Raw genomic sequence first — 19,085 nt, forward strand, 5'->3', positions numbered from 1 at the left:
GTGACCTTTTTCTGAAGTGTTACATTGTAATGAACATCATACTTGTAATGTATTTTTATTTACCAAGTCTGAGAAAGTGCAGGTGTAATCATTTTGCATATCCTATGTCTGTTGTGTTTGATATTGCCACATACAAGTTATCCAGAAAGTAAAAATAAGTCAGTGCAATGAAACTTTCTCCTCCCTTTTTAGATCAAAATTAAGTTTCCTATATCTCATCTCATCTTTTAATGAAATATAAATTATGGCTATTTCATATATCCTGTATTGTGCTTTGAATTTAACACTGAACAAATCCTATGGACACAGTGTGATGAGGACTTCTGAGAATAAGTGGACTAGAAATGTTCTGTGTGTTTCACAGTAGTGAAAACAGGTAAGATGTGGGGTGTGTCATAATATGCAGTGAACTTTTCCCCTTCCATTTGAATGTTGCAGACCTTGTGGAAACTGCTGCTCTAGAAAAACAAAATATATTTCTTGATGGGAATTTCTGTCTGCCAAACTAACACCTGAACAGAAGGTTAGCAAGTGCTTTGAGCTCTGTCAATGGAAGAATGGCTTTAGTGTTGTTTTACTTAGTATCACAAGTTTGAAGTGTGAGCAGCTACTTAGAGCCTTTAACGGGAGGTGAAGGTGAATAGTGTAAAGGTGGTGGATGTGAGATGAAAAGTGTCTGGTACCTTTTAATACTCTATTGCCCTGACAATTGACTAGAAAACCATGAGAAACCCCAGCTGAGTTTTTAACAATGTTCTTCCAAGATGTTTACAATTTTCATTAACTGTTTGAAGTCAAAGTTCATATAAATAATACAGTATACAAAAATTTCCTTTACAATGATCGGTTTGTTGACATTGTCTGAGGAAATAATTAGTTTGCCCTGAGAATCATACAAAACCCATAAATACACTCCATTGGCAAAATGCAGTTTTCATATCAAAGATATGACTAAAAGGTTGATACTTGCAATTAGTTTTGATTTCGTACCATAATTATCTTAAAAAAGGAAGACACCTGTTGACTAGCTGTTTTAAATTATAAGTGGTCTGTGTCCTTGACAATGAGTAGCTTCATAATTTGACTCATTAGGATCATTCAAATCGAGAAGAATGAATTGGGTTGTGTGTGGATTTGCATAGAAGAATGTAGTTGGAAAAGCTGAAGGAAAGAGACCACTCTGGGGAATCTTAGGCATGTATTAAAAATTATTATTATGATGGATCTCTAAATTTGGCGTGAGGATGTGGACTAAATTCATCTGGCTCAGGACAGGTCCAATGGCAGGTTAATGAACCTTCGATGTCCATAAAAAGCATAGAGAGTATACTGACTAGTCAAGTGACTTTCAATTTCTCAAGGACTATGCTATGGATATGGCATGCTTGTATCACGTCCATAATGGTGCTGGGTACTGTCTTTTGGAAAGAGGCTGGTTCATTCATATGCTGGAAGGGCCCGGTCATTTGCAAAACGATCAGGTTATTCGGTGTTTAAACACTGAAAATATTCGATATTTTTCAGTAATCGAATTATTCGATATTCGAAGTTATAATTGTGATCCTTGGTTGTGACAGCACAACAGGTTATCTATGACAAAATCGAGTCAGAACAGATTATGCCAGTACAGACAGGTGTGCAGTGTGATTGAATATACTTCTGAGCTCTTCACGTGTTCGGAGAGCAAATATATTTACGATTTTGGGGATGAACACTACGAGGGGTATATGGTGTTCGAGTCATGAAGTTGGTTTGTGTAATTGTTCATCTGGAACAACCAGTTCAGGAAAATAATCTACTTATTATTTCACGTCATGTGAGTAATATTTTCGTTATATCCTTTGACCATCTGAAGTTATGTTAATATAACCTAAATGTTAATGTGATCAGAGACCACACCCTCTTCAAACGACGTAAAGGATAAGTACCCGGTGCCAGGGTAAAGGAAAGTTAAAAAGTTACGACCGAAATACGATTCTGCTATATTTAATATTACCTGCAGCAAAACTGATACTTAAGTTCGTGCGTGAACTGTATATTTATTTGTGCCATACGTATTTGAAAATGTCAAACACTGATTTGTAGGCACCCCCCTCGACGGGTTTTTCATTTGAAGATGGCTGGCTGTCTTCTAGGATGTTGTGCCGTGTAGTCTGGCAGAAGCTTACCAGACTAGACGGCGCAAGAACGCAGACGACAGCCATCTTCAAATTCACCGCCGTGAAAACTTAAAAAATTACGGTTTTTCATTTCCTTATCATATAGGACATCCATTTTTTTTCCTGGCACCAGTATTTCATCTCTGATAGTAATGCTGAATAAGAATTTAGAATTAGGATTAGAATGTATTTATATCCCATAAATCCTCAATTTGCCGTAAGTTTAGGATGTATAACATGTCAGTTTGAAGATGGCTGTCTTCTGGGTTGTTGCGCTGTGTAGTCTGGTAAAAGTTTACCGACGTTTCAGAGGTCCTTGCTGCCGCCATCATCAGGCCGATGATGGTGGTAGCAAGGACCTCTGAAACGTCAGTTACTGCCAGACTACACTGTGCAACAACCCAAAAGACAGCCATCTTTAACATGATTGTTTGGAAAGTAAATTCTCCAGTAATTCTGCATATACTCTTAATTTTCCATCACCAAGTTCAAGAAACCGTTTTGCGAAGTTATTCTTTGGCCATCGTTCTTATATTTTCTTTCAGTTTCACTATTTTAATTTGTAGCCATATACTACTTCATGCAACACAATTCCAACAATTTATGATATATCTGTAATACTTGGCAGAAGCTCTTAAAAACTTTCCTTTAAAAATCATAAAGTCTCAGATCTTCATCCTGTGTTAGGTTGTTACATTAGGTTAGATAAGATTGTGTTATTTACAATGGGTTAGGTTGTGTCCTGGAGAATTTCTAGCGTGTTCATCGGGTGGGCATGGGGATGTCCTGGAGAAGTGCTGGAGAAATCCTGGATAAGCCTTAGAGTTTTGCCAGAGAAGTCCTGGAGAGTTTATGAGGAAGTTCTTTGGTCATGGAGAAGTACTGGAGAAATCCTTGAAGATTATGTGGAAGTCCTTAAGTGGCAGTGGGTTTCATCCTATGCGGGTTAGTTATTTTGGATTAGTTTATGTTTAATTGGGATAAGATACATTGGATTAGGTTGCGTTATATTGGCTTAGGTTAGGTTAGGTTAGGTTTAGCTAGGTTAGCTAAGGTAATGTTTGGTTGTTTAGGTGTGGTTAGAGAAGGTTGTTTTGGTTTGCGGTGGGTTAGATTGTCCTGGAGAATTTCTAGCGTGTTTATCGTGGGGATGTCCTGGAGAATTCCTGGAAGAGTTCTGGATAGGTCATAGAGTGGTGTAGGACAAGTCCTGGATAGTTTATACAAAATTTCATTGGTCATGGAGAAGTCCTTTAGAAATCTGGGATAATTGCTAGTGTAGTGCCAGAGATGTCCTGGAGAGGTTATGCGGAAGATTGTTAGTCGTCGAGAAGTGCTGGATAAATCCTGGAGAAGTGTTGGAGAAGTCCAGGAAGGTTATGTGGAAGGCACATTCCAAAAGATGGGGCTACTTGAAAGAGGATAGGTTCGAGTCGGAAGCAATTTTAGTTGGAGTCGGTGTCGGTAAATATGTACTGACTCTGACTTCGATATAAAATCTCAAGAACAATTTCTGTTCCGTGTGAGCCGCTGGCGGCCTCATGCTTAGGGAGATTCAACGACATGTTGAGCCACATGGTGTGGGAACAATGCTTTGTAACTTTGGCTCCAATACCTTAAGAATGCAAACTGTCTACAAATCAACCGATTTCTGCAATAACCATTAGACGTATATTTAAATATAGGTTATAAGTCTAAAAAGTAGGCTGATGATTCACGTAGTGGTGATGAAGTCTCTTATGGTGCCATTTAACATTTTAGTACGTTTACCCCTATTAATTCATATTGAGCTTTTATGAAGGTGTCGGTATCAGAGATTTGCATGTGCATGGTCCACATTATATTCTGTTTGATATCCACAATACTGTCATTGTTCAACAAAACATGAAGCATCTAAATAAAGCTTCCATCCCCTGTTATATGTTTATTTAAAATGTTTGCTCACAGGCATCTACAAACACAGCCATTCAGAATGTTTCAGTCAGTGGGTTGGAACTCTGAAAATAATATAATATCATTACTGTTGATGTTTAGCTGTTAAGTATGTCTCTGATCTGACAATTTACATGAAGATTCTAAAATTGACATTGTTTTTACATTCTAGGCATGCAGTTGTTAGAGTGCATTGTGTCTAGAATATTTTTTATCATTTCACTATTCATAGTATAGCATGTGGACAGTTTCCATTTACAGTGATTATCCAAGGAAAGTTTAGTTGGAGGTTAGGTTTGTCATTATTCTGATACGTAGTAGAAATATATTTATCCTACTTCCTGTAAATTTTGTGAGAACATGGGCTCAATGAGTTACAACAGATACTAAATACATCTATATTTCACATGAATACATACAGTTTCCACATTGCTCCAAGACAGTAACAACATATAACAGTATACAGCTTGAGTATATATAAAAATACTGTGGGATCTTCATAAAAAAGTGTAAGGAGAATACAATTCAATATAGAAACAAAAAATACCAACACTTTCAGACATGGCATATAAGCTCTGGGACAAGGTTTCTTTTGGAAGAAATGTAGTGGTAGCTAGTTGCTCATACTGCTCTTCTCTTGGAGGATCTGATAATAACAAGCCTGCAATGAATAATAAATGCATTAATATATATTAATCATATTTATTTACGTAGGTGGTAACCTCAAAGCCAGAGTATTTTACTTCAGTCAATCACTATATAGCCTGAGAGTCTTTCATCAGTCACTATATACATACAGGAAAAATCAGTTTTGAACCAAATATGGATCACTTGTATGTTTCCATTTTTTGGGTAACTATTAAAACACATTATACTGAAATTCAGACTCCAGTATGCACTATGACCACAATTAATGTATATGTGTAAATTGAAGATTCTAGACAGTTCCCAAGTTACAGATGTCAAAATTACAGATATTCATGCATGTAAACAAAGTAATATCTACCTCAGTATGTCAATAATTTGGTAGCACAAATATGCATTTTCTGAAATTCTGAGCAAAGAAAAATCGTTAATAGCTGAAAATGAGTGGCAGCATTCAAGAAAATAAATAAAAAACTGTTGTTCTGTTTGTTTTTCTTCTCTTAGAAATTAGATTACATTAGACAAACTGTTGTGTGCTGGGTTGGGAACCTGAACACCATTTATATCATTTGGACTATGGGAAACAGACACTCAAATTTGGACAAAGACTGAAAGGGTAAAAACAAAATGGTACCAAAATTATAATTCTGCAATGTGGAAATATCAGTAGCAAGCAGTTGTCTATCCAAAAATGCTTTCATATGGGAAAAAACACACTATATCTCTTGTTTTGTAATACCTTTAGAGTAGTAAACATGATACCAAGTTCCCCATTCTGCAGATGTGGCTCCATGAAGTCCTCAATAAAATGAATCTCAGAACCAAGCTGCAGGATGCGTGATCTCACTACCACAAAGTGAAATACAGGAAACAGTTCATCCATTGTCCACATGTACGAAGTTCCCAGCAAATGTTGCACTGCCTACAACAGTAATATTTACTAAGAACATAAGCACTTTCGCTGGATTTACATTACTCCCTGTAACTAGTGAGGCCTCTTGACAAAGAATGTCTCTGTAGGAAGGTATATCAAGATACAGGTTAATTGCATTCCTGGAAAATGTATAAGCTGAAGCCCCCCCTCATTACACTTATGGTGGTTATTTCTGTAAGTGTATATTTTTAATGGGAAATATGGCTACAGCAATATTCTCAGTTTTAAAAGTGAAACAAAATTAAGAGTTTGAGTAAAGTGAACTTCCTTCTTGCAATTTAATGTTTTCATTTTCTTTTCTGGGACTTTTTTCAAGACGGCTTCCGCTGATGTCAAGATGTCTGATATTTGTTGAATGTTGCACATTCACTTAATCTAAATGGTCATTCTCTCTACTGTACTCTTGATCAATTGCTAGTGTTTAATGAATCTTACTCGTGTCATCTGCTCAAAAGTCCTTCGTATGACTAGTAACTTCTCGAGGGGTGAAAATGTTGTCTTGAGTTGCTGCAGTGTTTCCACTGCATCATTGAAGAGCTGATCATCCAGTGGGGAAAATGGAGGCTCACAACTTCGATGATGGTTAGATGCCACACAGAACTTCCTGTCAAAAACATTTACCTGTTAGAACCAGAGTTACTACAACTTTATTCCTGTGGGAATTCTTGGAATCCTGTAACTGAACTTGCACAATACCTCTAATGTTAAGCCTGATATTACATGTTATGCAGAAGAAATTAAATTAGGCATGACACAACGAAGTAAAGGCTGTTAACAATTTCTTTGGGAAACAAGCCCTCAAAAGTTCATGTCATCATAACACTGTTACTTTCAAATATGGTTGGTATAGTGTCTCCATGGATGGTCTATGATGACCTTTCCTGGTCTCTGCTGAGCCTAGCCAAGTCTAGAATCAATTTCTGAGGTCAGGGATGATATGCTCAGCAAAGAGGACCACAGTTTAATGTGGGTCATGAATCATGTTGTGGGCCTGGTATACTCCACTTTCCCAAGTTTCACTTTTGGCAGAGGTGAAGGTAGCCATCTGCAAGCAGTAACATGCACACATAGATCTGACTAGTGATCAACCCAGAATGCTTTGAAAGACGGACTAATCAATATCTTACCCCGATACGAGATCTCACGTATATAAACATACATTTCATCATATTTTGTAGGTATGGTATAATCTTCCAGCATGCAAAATTTAAAGTGATAATCTACAATACTTCACCATATATCATAAGATCAAGAGGTGAATATATATTTTTCATGTTTCATCTTTGTGTTTTAGACACCTTAACAAGCTAATATATTTCAGAGTTACAAAGAGGTAAGACACACCCATTAACAATATTACACTACTTACTGGTCAATACCAAGGAATGCCATGAGGGTGATATCAGGTTGTTTATTCCACTTGAGGAGACGCTTCCAGTATGCATCATCCTCGTCCATGTTGTGCAGCGCATACAGCACAAATAAAGCTGAATGCACTCTTGGGAGCAGAAATGGGTGTAGCAGTGCTGCAGCACTTACCACTTCACTACAACATGATAATCATTTCAGTAACTTAAAGCTACTTTATCCTTTCTCTGCCATACTGTAATATTTAGCATGCCTTATGTACAGGATCTGAAGAAATAAACTATGGTTTCAAATGCATATGATTACATAAAAACTTACAGTACAGCATCACAGAAGATGTAAAAAAAAGTCACATTTACCAGTGGTACCAATAATAACTTTGATTTCTCTTTTACAGTTCAGAGGATTCAGAAGATATGGACCAAACATTCTTTTAATATTAAACTGCTTTCCATTAGGGTTACAACCTGGTTTGTCCTTAAAAATCCCCACAAAGAGTAATGGCAGAGATGGCGGTTAGATAATGCAGCAAAACAAATGTTTTACATGAAATTGTATTAGAATCTTTCATTAATTAAAGACAGTAATGATTTTAATTTTTATACGCTGCTTTGTCAGACCTGCCAATTTTTTTAAGTACTACTACAGATTTTCCTGTCTTTCTTGATGTGCAATTTGCTAGTGTACCATAAAAGTGTCATGGATGCTGGCTATGTCTCCATCTTCAGGTAGAAAGAAAGGGTACCTAATTTGTCAGGATCAATATATAAAGCTGTTTCTTGTCACTGGGATCAGAAGCAGGCAAGTCATTGTTTGATAATTAAAATTATGTATAGGTGGTACAATTGATTTCAGGGTCAAGTCACCTCTCCAGCTCAGCTTCCTGATTTTCCACAAGCTGCAACTCCTGGCCAAGTGATGGAAGAGCAGGAAATAAGATTCGAACAACCTCATATAGGCGTGCTGTGACCGAATGAAGTTCAGCAACTGCATGATCTAGCAGGAGAGGATGGACGCGAACGCCACCATATGTTGCCGTGTACGCTGCTGTCACCTCGGCCAGCAGTCTTCCCAGAGGATGATGCTGACTCTCAAATGCCTGCATGCAACACAGGTTACATTTTAATCATAGAATTTAAGCACTCTGTTTGGAGATTTTTTGTAAGAAAATCTTAAAGATTTGGGTACTTTAACTTGGTGTAACAACACAATGTGTTCTGATTTCCTGTTGTAGTCATTATTTCTTATTATTTTCTACAAAGAACAGAGTTGAACACTTCCTGACAGTCCTGAAACAAGAGGTACATTACAAATTTGGATTCTCTGTTTTGATACTGCCAGTTCATTAATTATGAAAATACTATTCATTCAGCTCTTTTCCTAGGGTTAAAGTAGCCAGAGTAGGAAGCTGACAATTCACTTTCATCTTCTAACAAAGATAAGAATGCATATCCAAACGTTTCATAGAAAAGGACACACAAATTTCATGTGTATTGGAACCCTCTAATCAAACTATAACACATTTTTCCAGACAGTCTTGTATTTCCTTAACTAGTGAAATTGCAATTCCAGTACAGTAGTTTCCAGGTTTGTTATGGACTGTACCAAATTTATCATTCTAACTTATCTTTTGGCCTGTATATACTAATCTTGAAGCATTCAAAAACAATTCAAATTATTCATAGAGCACATTCAGTTCACATGATAGCAGTGTCCTTGAACAGACATATGGCTGCGATTCATAAAATACTGTAGGCATACCGCTGTGCCTAAAGACTATGCCATGCAGACATATATGGGACATTGAGGTAGAGCTCCATGCACTAGAAGGTGATTGTCAGATTCATGCTTCAGATGCTGCTTGCAGGTTGCTTGTATGAAGTGGACTCTCATGTTGTGTAAGAGAGATATCAACAGCATGAGAATCTGACACCTCAGACTCTGGTGACAGTAATACTAGTGTTGGTCCTGAACTTGAACATGAGATGAACCTGAACCATTTCCAGTAGCTTCTATCAGCAGACTTGCAAAAAGGAAGCAGATGATGAAATTTAATTTCTGTAGAAAAGCAAAAATTGCTATAACCTGAAATTATATAACCTTCTGACAAAAACACCTTAAGAGTGCTAACAATGCTTTCTCAGCTTCACCGATTATGAGTGAATGATGAGTTTGGAAAGGATATATAAGTAGCCATGATCTGTTTTGAGGTACTATTTCAGAATTTGCCCACAGGGACTAGGAAACCATGAAAAAGCACTTTATCTCTAACAGTTTTATGATCCGAAGTTCTATTTTTTACAGTATTTTGTTCCATCATATACATTCATAAACTATTTCATAATTTTATTTCCCCTTCCACACCTTAACTAGATATGAGCGCAGTTCATGGTATGATTCCTTGTCAAGTCTATCTCTGCCAAACTGTGGTATTGTGTCCAGATGGTCAGACAATGGAATTCTCCGTTCCTGCCACGAGTTGTTGATGATCACTGCAACGTTCTCCCACACCTTTTGCAGCTCTACATTTGGCTTACTGCCCTTTGCTGCTGTTGGTTCTGGCACGCCTAACTGCTGATAGCACTGCCGAAAAATGGCCTTCCACTTCTGATTTGCAGCAACACACAATTTTCCGAATGAGCTGCAGCACATGTAAATAGAAGACAAGGTAATGTAAGAACAGGAATTTTATCACTGTCTTTACTCATGATATTTTCCTGCTATCCACTTTTTTCTTTTAACTCACCTGTGGTGAGTACATGACTTTCTTTTTGCTGGAGCCCTGCTCAAAGTTATACTTAAGATAGAATACGATATCATTTTATGCAGCAGAGGTAGACTTCACTTGTGAAAGAGTGATGCCACCAAATTATAAACATTGCTGGCTACCACACATTACAGGGGCAGACTACTGCATACTTTTAATTTCATGGCTACCTGCTTGTCACATGGAAATTACTGTAAATGTACCTTGGTTTTGTACTGAGTTGATTAGGGGGAGTGGTTGTGTTTTTATACAGAGTTCCCGTTATCTTGACACCTTCATTCCATGCACCATGTAATGTGCCTTCTAGACGATCACCACTGTTGAATGTTAATGTTCCTTTTCCACTAAACACACCTGCTGCTCGGCATTCCCCTTCATAGTGGGTTCCATCTTCAAAAACCATAACACCATGCCCCTATAGAAGAATATTTATTGTTCATATTACACTCATACTGAACTTCAATTCTATTTTCATATACATAGCACTTTTACACTGTTACAAAGCTGCACAACTACTTTACTAAACTTATTAATGTCTTATTTTGCTATGATATTTATGGTAATTTGTAGTTTATTTAATGATGCTATCAGCAGCTCAGATTATATAACATCAAATGATAGTATGTATAATGAGTAATAAATTGGAAATGATGTGGAAAGAAGCATTCATGACCTAATTTAAGGTACTATTCTAGTAGATGTCTGGTGGAACTGAGAAAATAATGAAAAACCTCAGTCAGGATAACTAATCGCTGGGTTGAAACTAGAACCTTTCCCTACTAATCAGGAGTGCTAACCACTCTGCCAGAGCATGAAATTTTAGTCTTTTGTTACTTAATCTATGGCAGGTCCAAATTCCTTCCTCAAATACCCTCAGTCTTTCTCTGTTATGGATTGAGATGAAGTGTAACACACATATAAAACAATAAGAGAAATTATAGTATATACATTTATATTTATATTACATACTTTAATCTTTAGACTTTTCGATGAATAGGATTCTTTCTACATGGTAAATCCTTCTGTTGCAGTTTTGCATGCCTTATTGACCTTGATGTTAATTTAATGAAGCTTAAATCTACTGCAAAGCTAAATTGTATTACAGGCATCACATTGGAGTCAGACATTGTTTTACCATCCTGAAAATGGTGTGAATAAAAAATATTGATGTGATCTATACTTTATGTAATATATCAGATTCTTGTAAAATGATCAGTTTTTTAAAAAGAAAACTTGTAAAAGTTTGTTTTGAAGTGATGAAAAGTAGAGATTCTAATGGACTGATAGCTACCTAAATTAAATTCAGCTAACAACTTTTGGTATAGACTCTCAACACCAAATGGTATTAAAATCCATTCTCCTGTTTCAGAGATGATATACGCATGATGACCTTTGTGTGTTCAATGCATGCAAAGAAATCTACACCGAAGTAAACTCATTAATCAGTTTACAAAAACATATGTTGAAGGCTTACCGTAAGAACATCTTGTGTGAAAGCACCTTCATAGTAGATGCCATCAAGGGTAACAATTAGACCACAGCCGTGCTTCATGTTATTGCTCCAATATCCCAGGTATTTCTCACCTATAAAAATGACAAACATACACTGAAAATTGATTCAGAACTTTCTAACAGAGGCTCAAGTAAGGGTGTTAAATACATCCTGACATAATTCAGACAAAATTTTGTAAAATCTGTTTCATTCTTGTCTTCAGCATTTGCAGCTGGAGTTCAGCATATAACCTTGGCTTTCAAGATGAGCCACATCAACACAGTTAATTCCCAAAAGCTGAAGTTAGACAGTATAAATTTCATATCCTGTTCATGCTGGCTGAAAACAAAAATTCTGTAATGTCATATTAACAAAGAGAGATGCTTGCAAGAACAAAGCATGTTGACTTTTACATATTCTCCAAAACATAAATTTTTATAAAACCACACAATCGACCAAATAATTTATTTAAAAAGAAAAAAACAAGGTATTTGTTATAATACTGTTCAGTATTTGAGGCAGTTTTATTTTCCTCCTAAAAATTTGTAGAAATGGACTTGTCTGTTCCTTGCACCAGTTATTGTAATTGGATCTAAAAATATAACAGTTATACAGTCCTAATTATTTTCCCCAAACACATTTACTGTAGTCACTGATAATATCTTGAACCATTTTGTACAGTCTGAAACTTCTAATACTGTAATTTCTATTATAGCATTTAACTGTTTCACAGATCAAAATACTATGTTACATAACCTTCAAAGTTTTATTTGTATTCCTTAAATTATTTCAAGTTGAAAATTACTTGCATACATTTATTTAGTTCTAAGGTTTGTGACAGTAGTCTGGTATCATTGTGTAAGCATGTTCTTTGGATATTACCCATTGTCTGTCGTTGGGATTATCTAGTTCAGAGGCTGGCTTTGTCTTATCTTCATATAGAAAGCAAGGGAAAGGAAATATGTACTCAGTCAGTCAAACCTGATAAATAAAGCCACTCCTTGTTACTGGGCAACTAATTTAGATTATTAAGTCATTTGTATAAGTCATAAGAGGTCTTCATTATGTAATATACTCAACTGCTCATGTTTATCCTTCTTAAACACTCATAATTTATGTTCTTACCTTAAAAGTGACAGGTAATATTTTACATTCATATAGAACAAGTGGGAAAATTAGCTATTGTTTTGTATATTTTGATCTTCAGAATTTTGGATAGTAGACAGGATTTTAACAGTTTTTGAACTGAATAACAAAACATGTTAATGGGGATAAGACAAATATGAGTACATTAAATCAACAGGAACATACATACCAGTCACAATATCATCCATGACACCATATCCTTGTTTTACACCATTAACCCATTCGCCAATGTAAACAGATGCCACAGATGCTGTGAAGTGTCCTTGTTTCTGTAATCCGTGTCCATGAGCAACACCATTTTTGAAGTGACCTTCATAAATGTCACCATTTGTGTACCTGATAAAACATTTCACATCTGTTCATAACAGTTCACTTACAGGCACATCTATAGGTAGAAATTAGCCCTCAAATTTCTTAGTCTGTAAAATTCAGGCATCTAGTTTGGTATCAGAAAAAGAGGATTGGCAGAAATGTTATGATCTTTAACCTTGTGTCATGCAGATTTGAATATACCAAGAATCAAAGAGCCAATTAAGATGCAGTGAACAAGTATGTATCCTGAAAGTCAAATAAGCTGTTAATGCAAATTGGCAGTACCAGTAACAGAATGCCTTCAGTGTAAAATTTGAGAAGTTCAACAATTGACAATTTCAAGATCTGCAAAATCATAAAATTATCAAATTTCACTGTGACACAGATCGACTTAAAATCATTTATTAGAATGTGTAATTTTACTTCATTATCCCATTGCCATCCTGCTGCCCATCTTTCCACTGCCCATCATATATGCTGATTCCTGGGATTTCCATGTGCCCAGTCCCATTCATCTGGCTGTTCTGGAACTGGCCCACACACACTTTACCATCAGGCCACTCCAATTTACCAGGACCTTGAAGTTTTCCATTCCACCAGCGACCTATAAGTGAGACTAACATTAAATGTACTGCATCAGTGGCGTGTAGGGATAAACTTTAAACTTCTGAATAATGCATAAAAACAGTGTAGTTTACACATAAAAAATCAGTCATAGGAACATATCACAGGACTATTCAGCTATGTATCGCTGGACTGATCTTGTTTCAAAGACTGAGTAGTGCCAGTCGCTACATATTTGCTTTTAAGTGGTTTAAAATTGACTGTGATAGCCTCACACACTCTTAAAACTCATTATTCATAATCTTCCCATAATTTTTCAGCGACTAAATAACCATTGCAGTTGATGCAGGGTTAAGCTTAATTATACCTGTTCTTACACTCTCCAGGTATAGTTTACTTCTCCAGGATCTCTTTGCCTCAGTGGCAATATCCGCTTTAATATTTAATTTTATTTATTTATTCATTTATTCCAGATGTCTGTACTTCATTGGTGATCTAGTCTTGCAATTCCCGTTAAAGGCTAATTTGTGCTGCTTCCAAACAATAGCACAATTACGACATTAAGACCTGGATGTAAACTCATCAAATCAATTGTTTTGCCCATGAGGTAAGTGTTTTCAACCATATTCTTGACAACACCTTGCTGCCATGTAGAAACCAATATTTCAGAGAAACACAATGTGTCCATCTTCAGGACTGAAATGGTTATACTGGGAAGTGGGGGTATTTATATATGATTGGCTGAGAGAGTGGGCCATTTGGAGGGAGAGAAGGTTCCAGGCCAGATTTAGGTTTAAACATAACTCATAACCCACATAAGGGTAGTTTATAATGGGTGAAACAATGTTTCCTAGGAGGTATATCCCAATGAAAGAAGTACCTGTCCCAGTTAACAGGATGTGTATTTGAGTCTTCCTATGAAAACAATTTTGTCAGCACATTAAGCTCAACATGCTCGGCACACAGCAGTATTACGCACCTGTATACTTGGCATCTTTGTACACATGATGTTTCGTGAATATGTACTTTGCAGTCCTCACTGTTGGTGGTACATGAGAATGATGTTTCTCTAGACATCGCTTGATTGCACAATGTAGGCTTTGCAACCACTCACTTTTATCACATGGAGTTGCAGTATATACCGTCAGTGTTTCCTCTGGCATTGTTAATTGTATAGCATTCTGTAAAACCGAATACAGAACATTTTCAAATACATCACTCTAAATCATTTCAATTGACAAGTATGCACTATTCTATAAAGCTTTTCAGTCAACAGGAATGAGTGGATGGATGAATTAATTTAGATACAGGAAGTAAAGCCATGAACCAGACATGTCACACTGTGGGAAGTTATTACATTTGGTTTTGTTTATTATGCATTCTTTGTACAAAGTGCATAGCAAGAACACGTTATGGTCTAGTCCATTCAACTCAAGAACTACTGGATGGATTTGGATGAAATCTGATGTGGAGGTTGTGCTTTTCTGTGCAACATCAAAAACATTTTGGTGGTGATAAAATGACAAATAAGGAAAGTCATACGGTAGGCACTGTGGTGCTGTGATATGGTGGCCAAAATGGGAAAAGCTGAACAAGGCAGCTTTAATACCTCTAAATGCACTTTGAAAAGAACGCATGAGGATATTAGTATTATAGTACAAAATACACTTTCTAAATTTGTTTTCATGTCTCCTTTGCATGATGGCATGTGTGTCTGTCTGGCTACTTGTTTCTTCAAAACTACTAAACAAAGCAGTTGTCAGAGAAATTTGATTTTGTTTCTATCAATCCAATATAATCTGTTTTACATCAAGATCAAATGTAACTCTATTAAAATATAAGAACAGATATTATTTAATTACACTAATACAACAATAGATTAGGTAAAAAATGGTGCAACTATATCAGGCTGTGTGAGTATTAGATACCTAAATAGATAGTCAACATATTGTAAACATATACCAAGAATATATTAATTGTTTTAAGATGTGAACCACATACCTGTATGGTATCTGTATCCTGGATGACATCCACCCAGACTGTGGTCAGTGGATGTACGTTCTGGCTCCCTCCACTAATGTGTACAAAAACGTCTGTGAAAAGGACAAACCAATGTGAAGAAAAGCGACCTGAGTTGAGAACAAAAAGGGAATGCGATCGTGACTCTCTGATCAGACGCCTTTCTGGAGATCGTAGTAACTCCACTATGCGACCAGAACTTTCCCAGAAAAGTCTTGTGGTATCAGCTTCATTTCTCTTTTGCTCCTGTTCATCCCACATCTGATCCCACTTGACAAGAGCATCCTGGAGCTTTCTCTCAACAGTCTGTTTATCCTCCAAGATTTGGTGCCTCTTGTCATTACATTGAATCAATAACTGAATTGTACTCTTGTAGGACTTGAGCCTCTTCAAGGGATGGAGTAGAGCACAGGAAACTACTGCTTCCTGGGACTTCTTGTTTGTCTTTGAGTGCTCATGAAACATTGTAAACATCTTCTGTGGGATATCAACTAAGTGAGCTATATGCATAAATCCACTCAGTGCTATAACATTACACACAGCACTCAGATAGTTCCTGTATATGCGAATGTACTCATCTACATGCTGAATTATTATTACACTGCTCTCATTGCCTCTGTGATCTGTGTACTCCCGGAGAGACTGAACATTCAGGCAAGTAAAACTGAGTATTTCACTATGACATTCACAGAGCACATCATATACATTTGTTTCCTGCACAGATGTCCCTTTTTTCTGCAGTGGTTTGATGAGTGAACTATGCACAAGGAGCATTTCTTCCAAGAAAGTCTGTTCAATTGCAAGGTCTTTCATAGCAACTGATGTAGCATAACTTGTGTTAAGGCAACCACTGATATGTCTTGATGAGAAGATCCATTTCTGTGTAGACTCATTCACCAAAAGTAAAGGAATATCCAGCTTTAATAAGCTTTTACTGCTGAAAGTTAAAATTACAATATTACACTCATGGTGATTTGATTTGCACTGTTTGTTTTTTGTCAGCATTTGTAGGTTATAAATTCTTAATTTATTGGAACATAGAACAAAACATTTGCTACTTATTCTAATGTCTGGATCTGAATTATTTAGAATAACCTCGGTAATCCTAATTTGACAGAAATTGATCTATGGTAAGATCACAACTATTTACCTGCCCTTGCCAATATAGTATATATTGTTGTCATTTGTAATCACCAGGCTGTAATTATCTCCTGCTGCAATGCTTCTCACTCGTTCTGAAAAGCTGATTTGTTGGGGAGTGCTTTGGTCTGTCTCAGTCTCAAGTGAAACTTGATTGTGCTGGTTTCTGCCCCAAGCAAATACACGGCCATCCAATGAAACAGCCAGGGCATGATCATGTCCACAATCAATCCTGCACACACCTATTCCAGTCAGACGAGAGATGATAGTAGGTTGGCTTCTCTTGACTGTGTCACCTGTCCCAAGTTGTCCATGCGTTATATCACCCCAGGACCAGAGCTCTGTTGAAAGCAGTCTAGTGCCTGCATGAACCATTGCAGCAACTCGCTCTGATATACCAATCTCAGATTCTTCACCTTGCTCACTGGTGCCACAACTGGAAGACCAAAAAGACTCCTCACACCTAAAGTGAAGGCAGTATGCATCAAACACACATGTTCACATTATTAAGATTATACCTGTAGTCAGAATATATACAGACATCATTAAAATCTGAATGTATGATTCAATAAGCTACGCTAAGTGCCATAAACTGTTCTGAAATACTTTAACAGTACTTAGTGAAAATATATCAGAAGTCTGTACACATAAGGAAATAGTAAATATGCATTCTGTTATTTTATCTGATACCAAAAACATATGTACTAAAAAACAGAATAACAAAGAAACTCAAGTAGGAATCTAGTACATGGTTCATTTCCTATCCCACTTGACCTACAAGCAGTAAGTTTATTGTGTGAGGTCATATTTACAGTAAATTAAAAGTTAAATGACCTGTGGGTTCCCATATCTGAGTCATGTTTGTAGTATAAATGTTTAGAGAAAACTGACACATTGGAGCATTGGTTAGTTACCCTACAGACATAATACCTGAGACTTGACGTGATGCTAGGTGCAGCTATAATGAAATCCTCAGCATTCAATTCCTCAAATGATTCACCGTCAACAGTCCCTCCAGGTATACTCTCATTTGTCTCTGATCCTCCACTCATGTGTCGGAACAGTATGGCTCCCCTGTCACCAACAATCTTAACACCTTCATACACAAGACTCGCTACATTCGACATATTCTGCTTGATAATATGAGATGGGCGAGCAAGAGAAGCCTCTGCACATTCCACAAGATCTTCCCCAGCACCACCATAGTTCGACACCCAGGAAAGCTGCCGTGTAAGAAATTGGCGAGCAGCCTCTGTGTTGATAAAAAACTCATTCTTCTTTTCCTCCCTCATAAATTCACTCCTTGTCTCTTTCTCATCACAGTGAACTGATTTTCGAGTCCTTATTATGTTTTCACTACCTTCTATAATGTTGTGTGAACTCTTCTCAGTAGGAACTTCCATGTATGATTGTACATGCAATTTCTTTGTGACATCAGAACTTACATCTTTCTTATCAGCCTTTCCATTTGTTGATGTTGATGTAGAGTCATCTGTGCTTTTCTTGTCATCTGCTGTATTCTCCTTGCTGGTACTTGATGTGGAGAAATGCTCATCACTTGTCTGCTGTACAAGAAGGCCAAGAGGACATGTTTCTGAAGTAGACTGTTGAGATATTGGTGGTGATACACATACAGGACAATTTGACACAAACACATCTTCACTGTCATCATCAATGTCACTGTTATCTCTGTCAGGAACATAGTGTCCTGGTTTGTAGACCAAAGCAATGCTAAAATTTGCTCCACACGCAACTGATATCACATAGCGTTTCTTAAAAAAATTAACTTTCTGGGGTGATTCATTTTGCAGACCCAACTTTGGTTGATCACCAGATACCCAAAGTTGGCCATTTTCAGTAACATATAAGCAACTACATTCCTCAGCAGCAATAGTCTTTACTTTGACTTTCTGCCCTGATGTTTTGTAACCATGACTACAACATTTTACATCTTCTTTCAGAATGATCTCTTCTTTTATATCTAAATCCTCTGGGTCAGTTTTAAAGACATGTCCATTACTGCTGACAAAATACAGTACTTTATTATTGCAGGCTATATCTATAGCTGTTATGTCTGTATTAGAGAAAAATAATTTATCATCACAGTTTAGGTCCACTTCACTATGATATACCCTATTGCTAGTTGTCAGTGCAAACACATGATGATTTATTTTGCACATTTTAATTATGTCTTTTGGTAGATCTGATGATTCAAAGGATACTGAAAGTTTGTTAAGACCAAACCACAGATGTATCTCATTCATTTCTGATCTCATAATCATATGGCTGAAATGCACTTATAATAACAGTCAGATTTAGTGACACCTTTTAAGAACACAAGTTTAATGCTAATGAACATCTGTCTACGTTCTAGTCTTGTCATATCAGTTCAATATAATTTCATTACTTTTCCTCTAATGATCAAATCTTCACGACCCTCCTCGACCTTGCTCCTCACATTAACTGTATGGTACTACTAAACAGTAGTCATTTACCTAGGCCAATTTTAAAAAAATTCCAAAGATGGTTATGTTTTATGCCATGCAGCCAGTCCGTACATCGTCTGCCTTTCCAACACTCAAGAGATATTAAGTTAGAAGACGGGAA

The 19,085-nt window shown here is 36.7% G+C and overlaps 2 protein-coding genes across 4 annotated transcripts; one reads left to right on the top strand and one right to left on the bottom strand.

Annotated features, from left to right (window-relative positions):
• The first annotated feature begins 1,828 nt into the window (after window positions 1–1,828).
• LOC110832885 (uncharacterized) lies at window positions 1,829–16,020 on the top strand. Its single transcript, XM_087357263.1, has 7 exons — window positions 1,829–2,597; window positions 2,894–3,104; window positions 7,894–8,152; window positions 9,559–9,706; window positions 11,175–11,378; window positions 13,793–13,926; window positions 15,715–16,020. Exons 1-3 carry the CDS (start codon window positions 2,499–2,501, stop codon window positions 7,923–7,925), a joined length of 342 nt encoding a protein of 113 aa, XP_087213389.1. The 5' UTR covers window positions 1,829–2,498; the 3' UTR covers window positions 7,926–8,152; window positions 9,559–9,706; window positions 11,175–11,378; window positions 13,793–13,926; window positions 15,715–16,020.
• On the bottom strand, window positions 4,476–18,987 carry Als2 (Amyotrophic lateral sclerosis 2). 3 transcript variants are annotated; one of them, XM_022070323.2, is made up of 14 exons: window positions 17,409–18,987; window positions 16,489–16,914; window positions 15,321–16,275; window positions 14,299–14,500; window positions 13,179–13,359; window positions 12,613–12,779; window positions 11,280–11,389; window positions 10,009–10,220; window positions 9,403–9,679; window positions 7,905–8,137; window positions 7,040–7,216; window positions 6,106–6,274; window positions 5,476–5,658; window positions 4,476–4,752 (listed from the first exon to the last, which is right to left on the bottom strand). In XM_022070323.2, the coding sequence occupies exons 1-14, from the start codon at window positions 18,758–18,760 to the stop codon at window positions 4,705–4,707; spliced, it is 4,692 nt and encodes a 1,563-aa protein (XP_021926015.2). In that variant the 5' UTR covers window positions 18,761–18,987; the 3' UTR covers window positions 4,476–4,704. The 3 variants fall into 3 exon arrangements, with proteins under 3 accessions (XP_021926015.2, XP_021926014.2, XP_021926013.2); XM_022070322.2 differs by having other exon boundaries at window positions 15,321–16,272; window positions 16,489–16,941; XM_022070321.2 differs by having other exon boundaries at window positions 16,489–16,941.
• Window positions 18,988–19,085: the final 98 nt, after the last annotated feature.

Source organism: Zootermopsis nevadensis, unplaced genomic scaffold, assembly GCF_977971745.1.
Source record: "Zootermopsis nevadensis isolate Lab colony 2312 unplaced genomic scaffold, Znev_1.0 Znev_ptg000028l, whole genome shotgun sequence".
Classification (NCBI taxonomy): Eukaryota; Metazoa; Arthropoda; class Insecta; order Blattodea; family Termopsidae; genus Zootermopsis; species Zootermopsis nevadensis.

Bases quoted from the DNA above. Each gene is read 5' to 3' on its own strand.
- LOC110832885 (XM_087357263.1), top strand. From the start codon at position 2,499: ATGATGGTGGTAGCAAGGACCTCTGAAACGTCAGTTACTGCCAGACTA. The intron at 2,598-2,893 runs GTAAATTCTCCA...ACAATGGGTTAG, and splicing joins TTAACATGATTGTTTGGAAA to GTTGTGTCCTGGAGAATTTC. The intron at 3,105-7,893 runs GTTAGTTATTTT...AATTGATTTCAG, and splicing joins GTGGGTTTCATCCTATGCGG to GGTCAAGTCACCTCTCCAGC.
- Als2 (XM_022070321.2), bottom strand. From the start codon at position 18,760: ATGATTATGAGATCAGAAATGAATGAGATACATCTGTGGTTTGGTCTT. The intron at 12,780-13,178 runs GTAAAATTACAC...ATGTTTTATCAG, and splicing joins GATGGCAATGGGATAATGAA to GTACACAAATGGTGACATTT. The intron at 8,138-9,402 runs GTGTGGAAGGGG...TGTTGCATGCAG, and splicing joins TGCGCTCATATCTAGTTAAG to GCATTTGAGAGTCAGCATCA.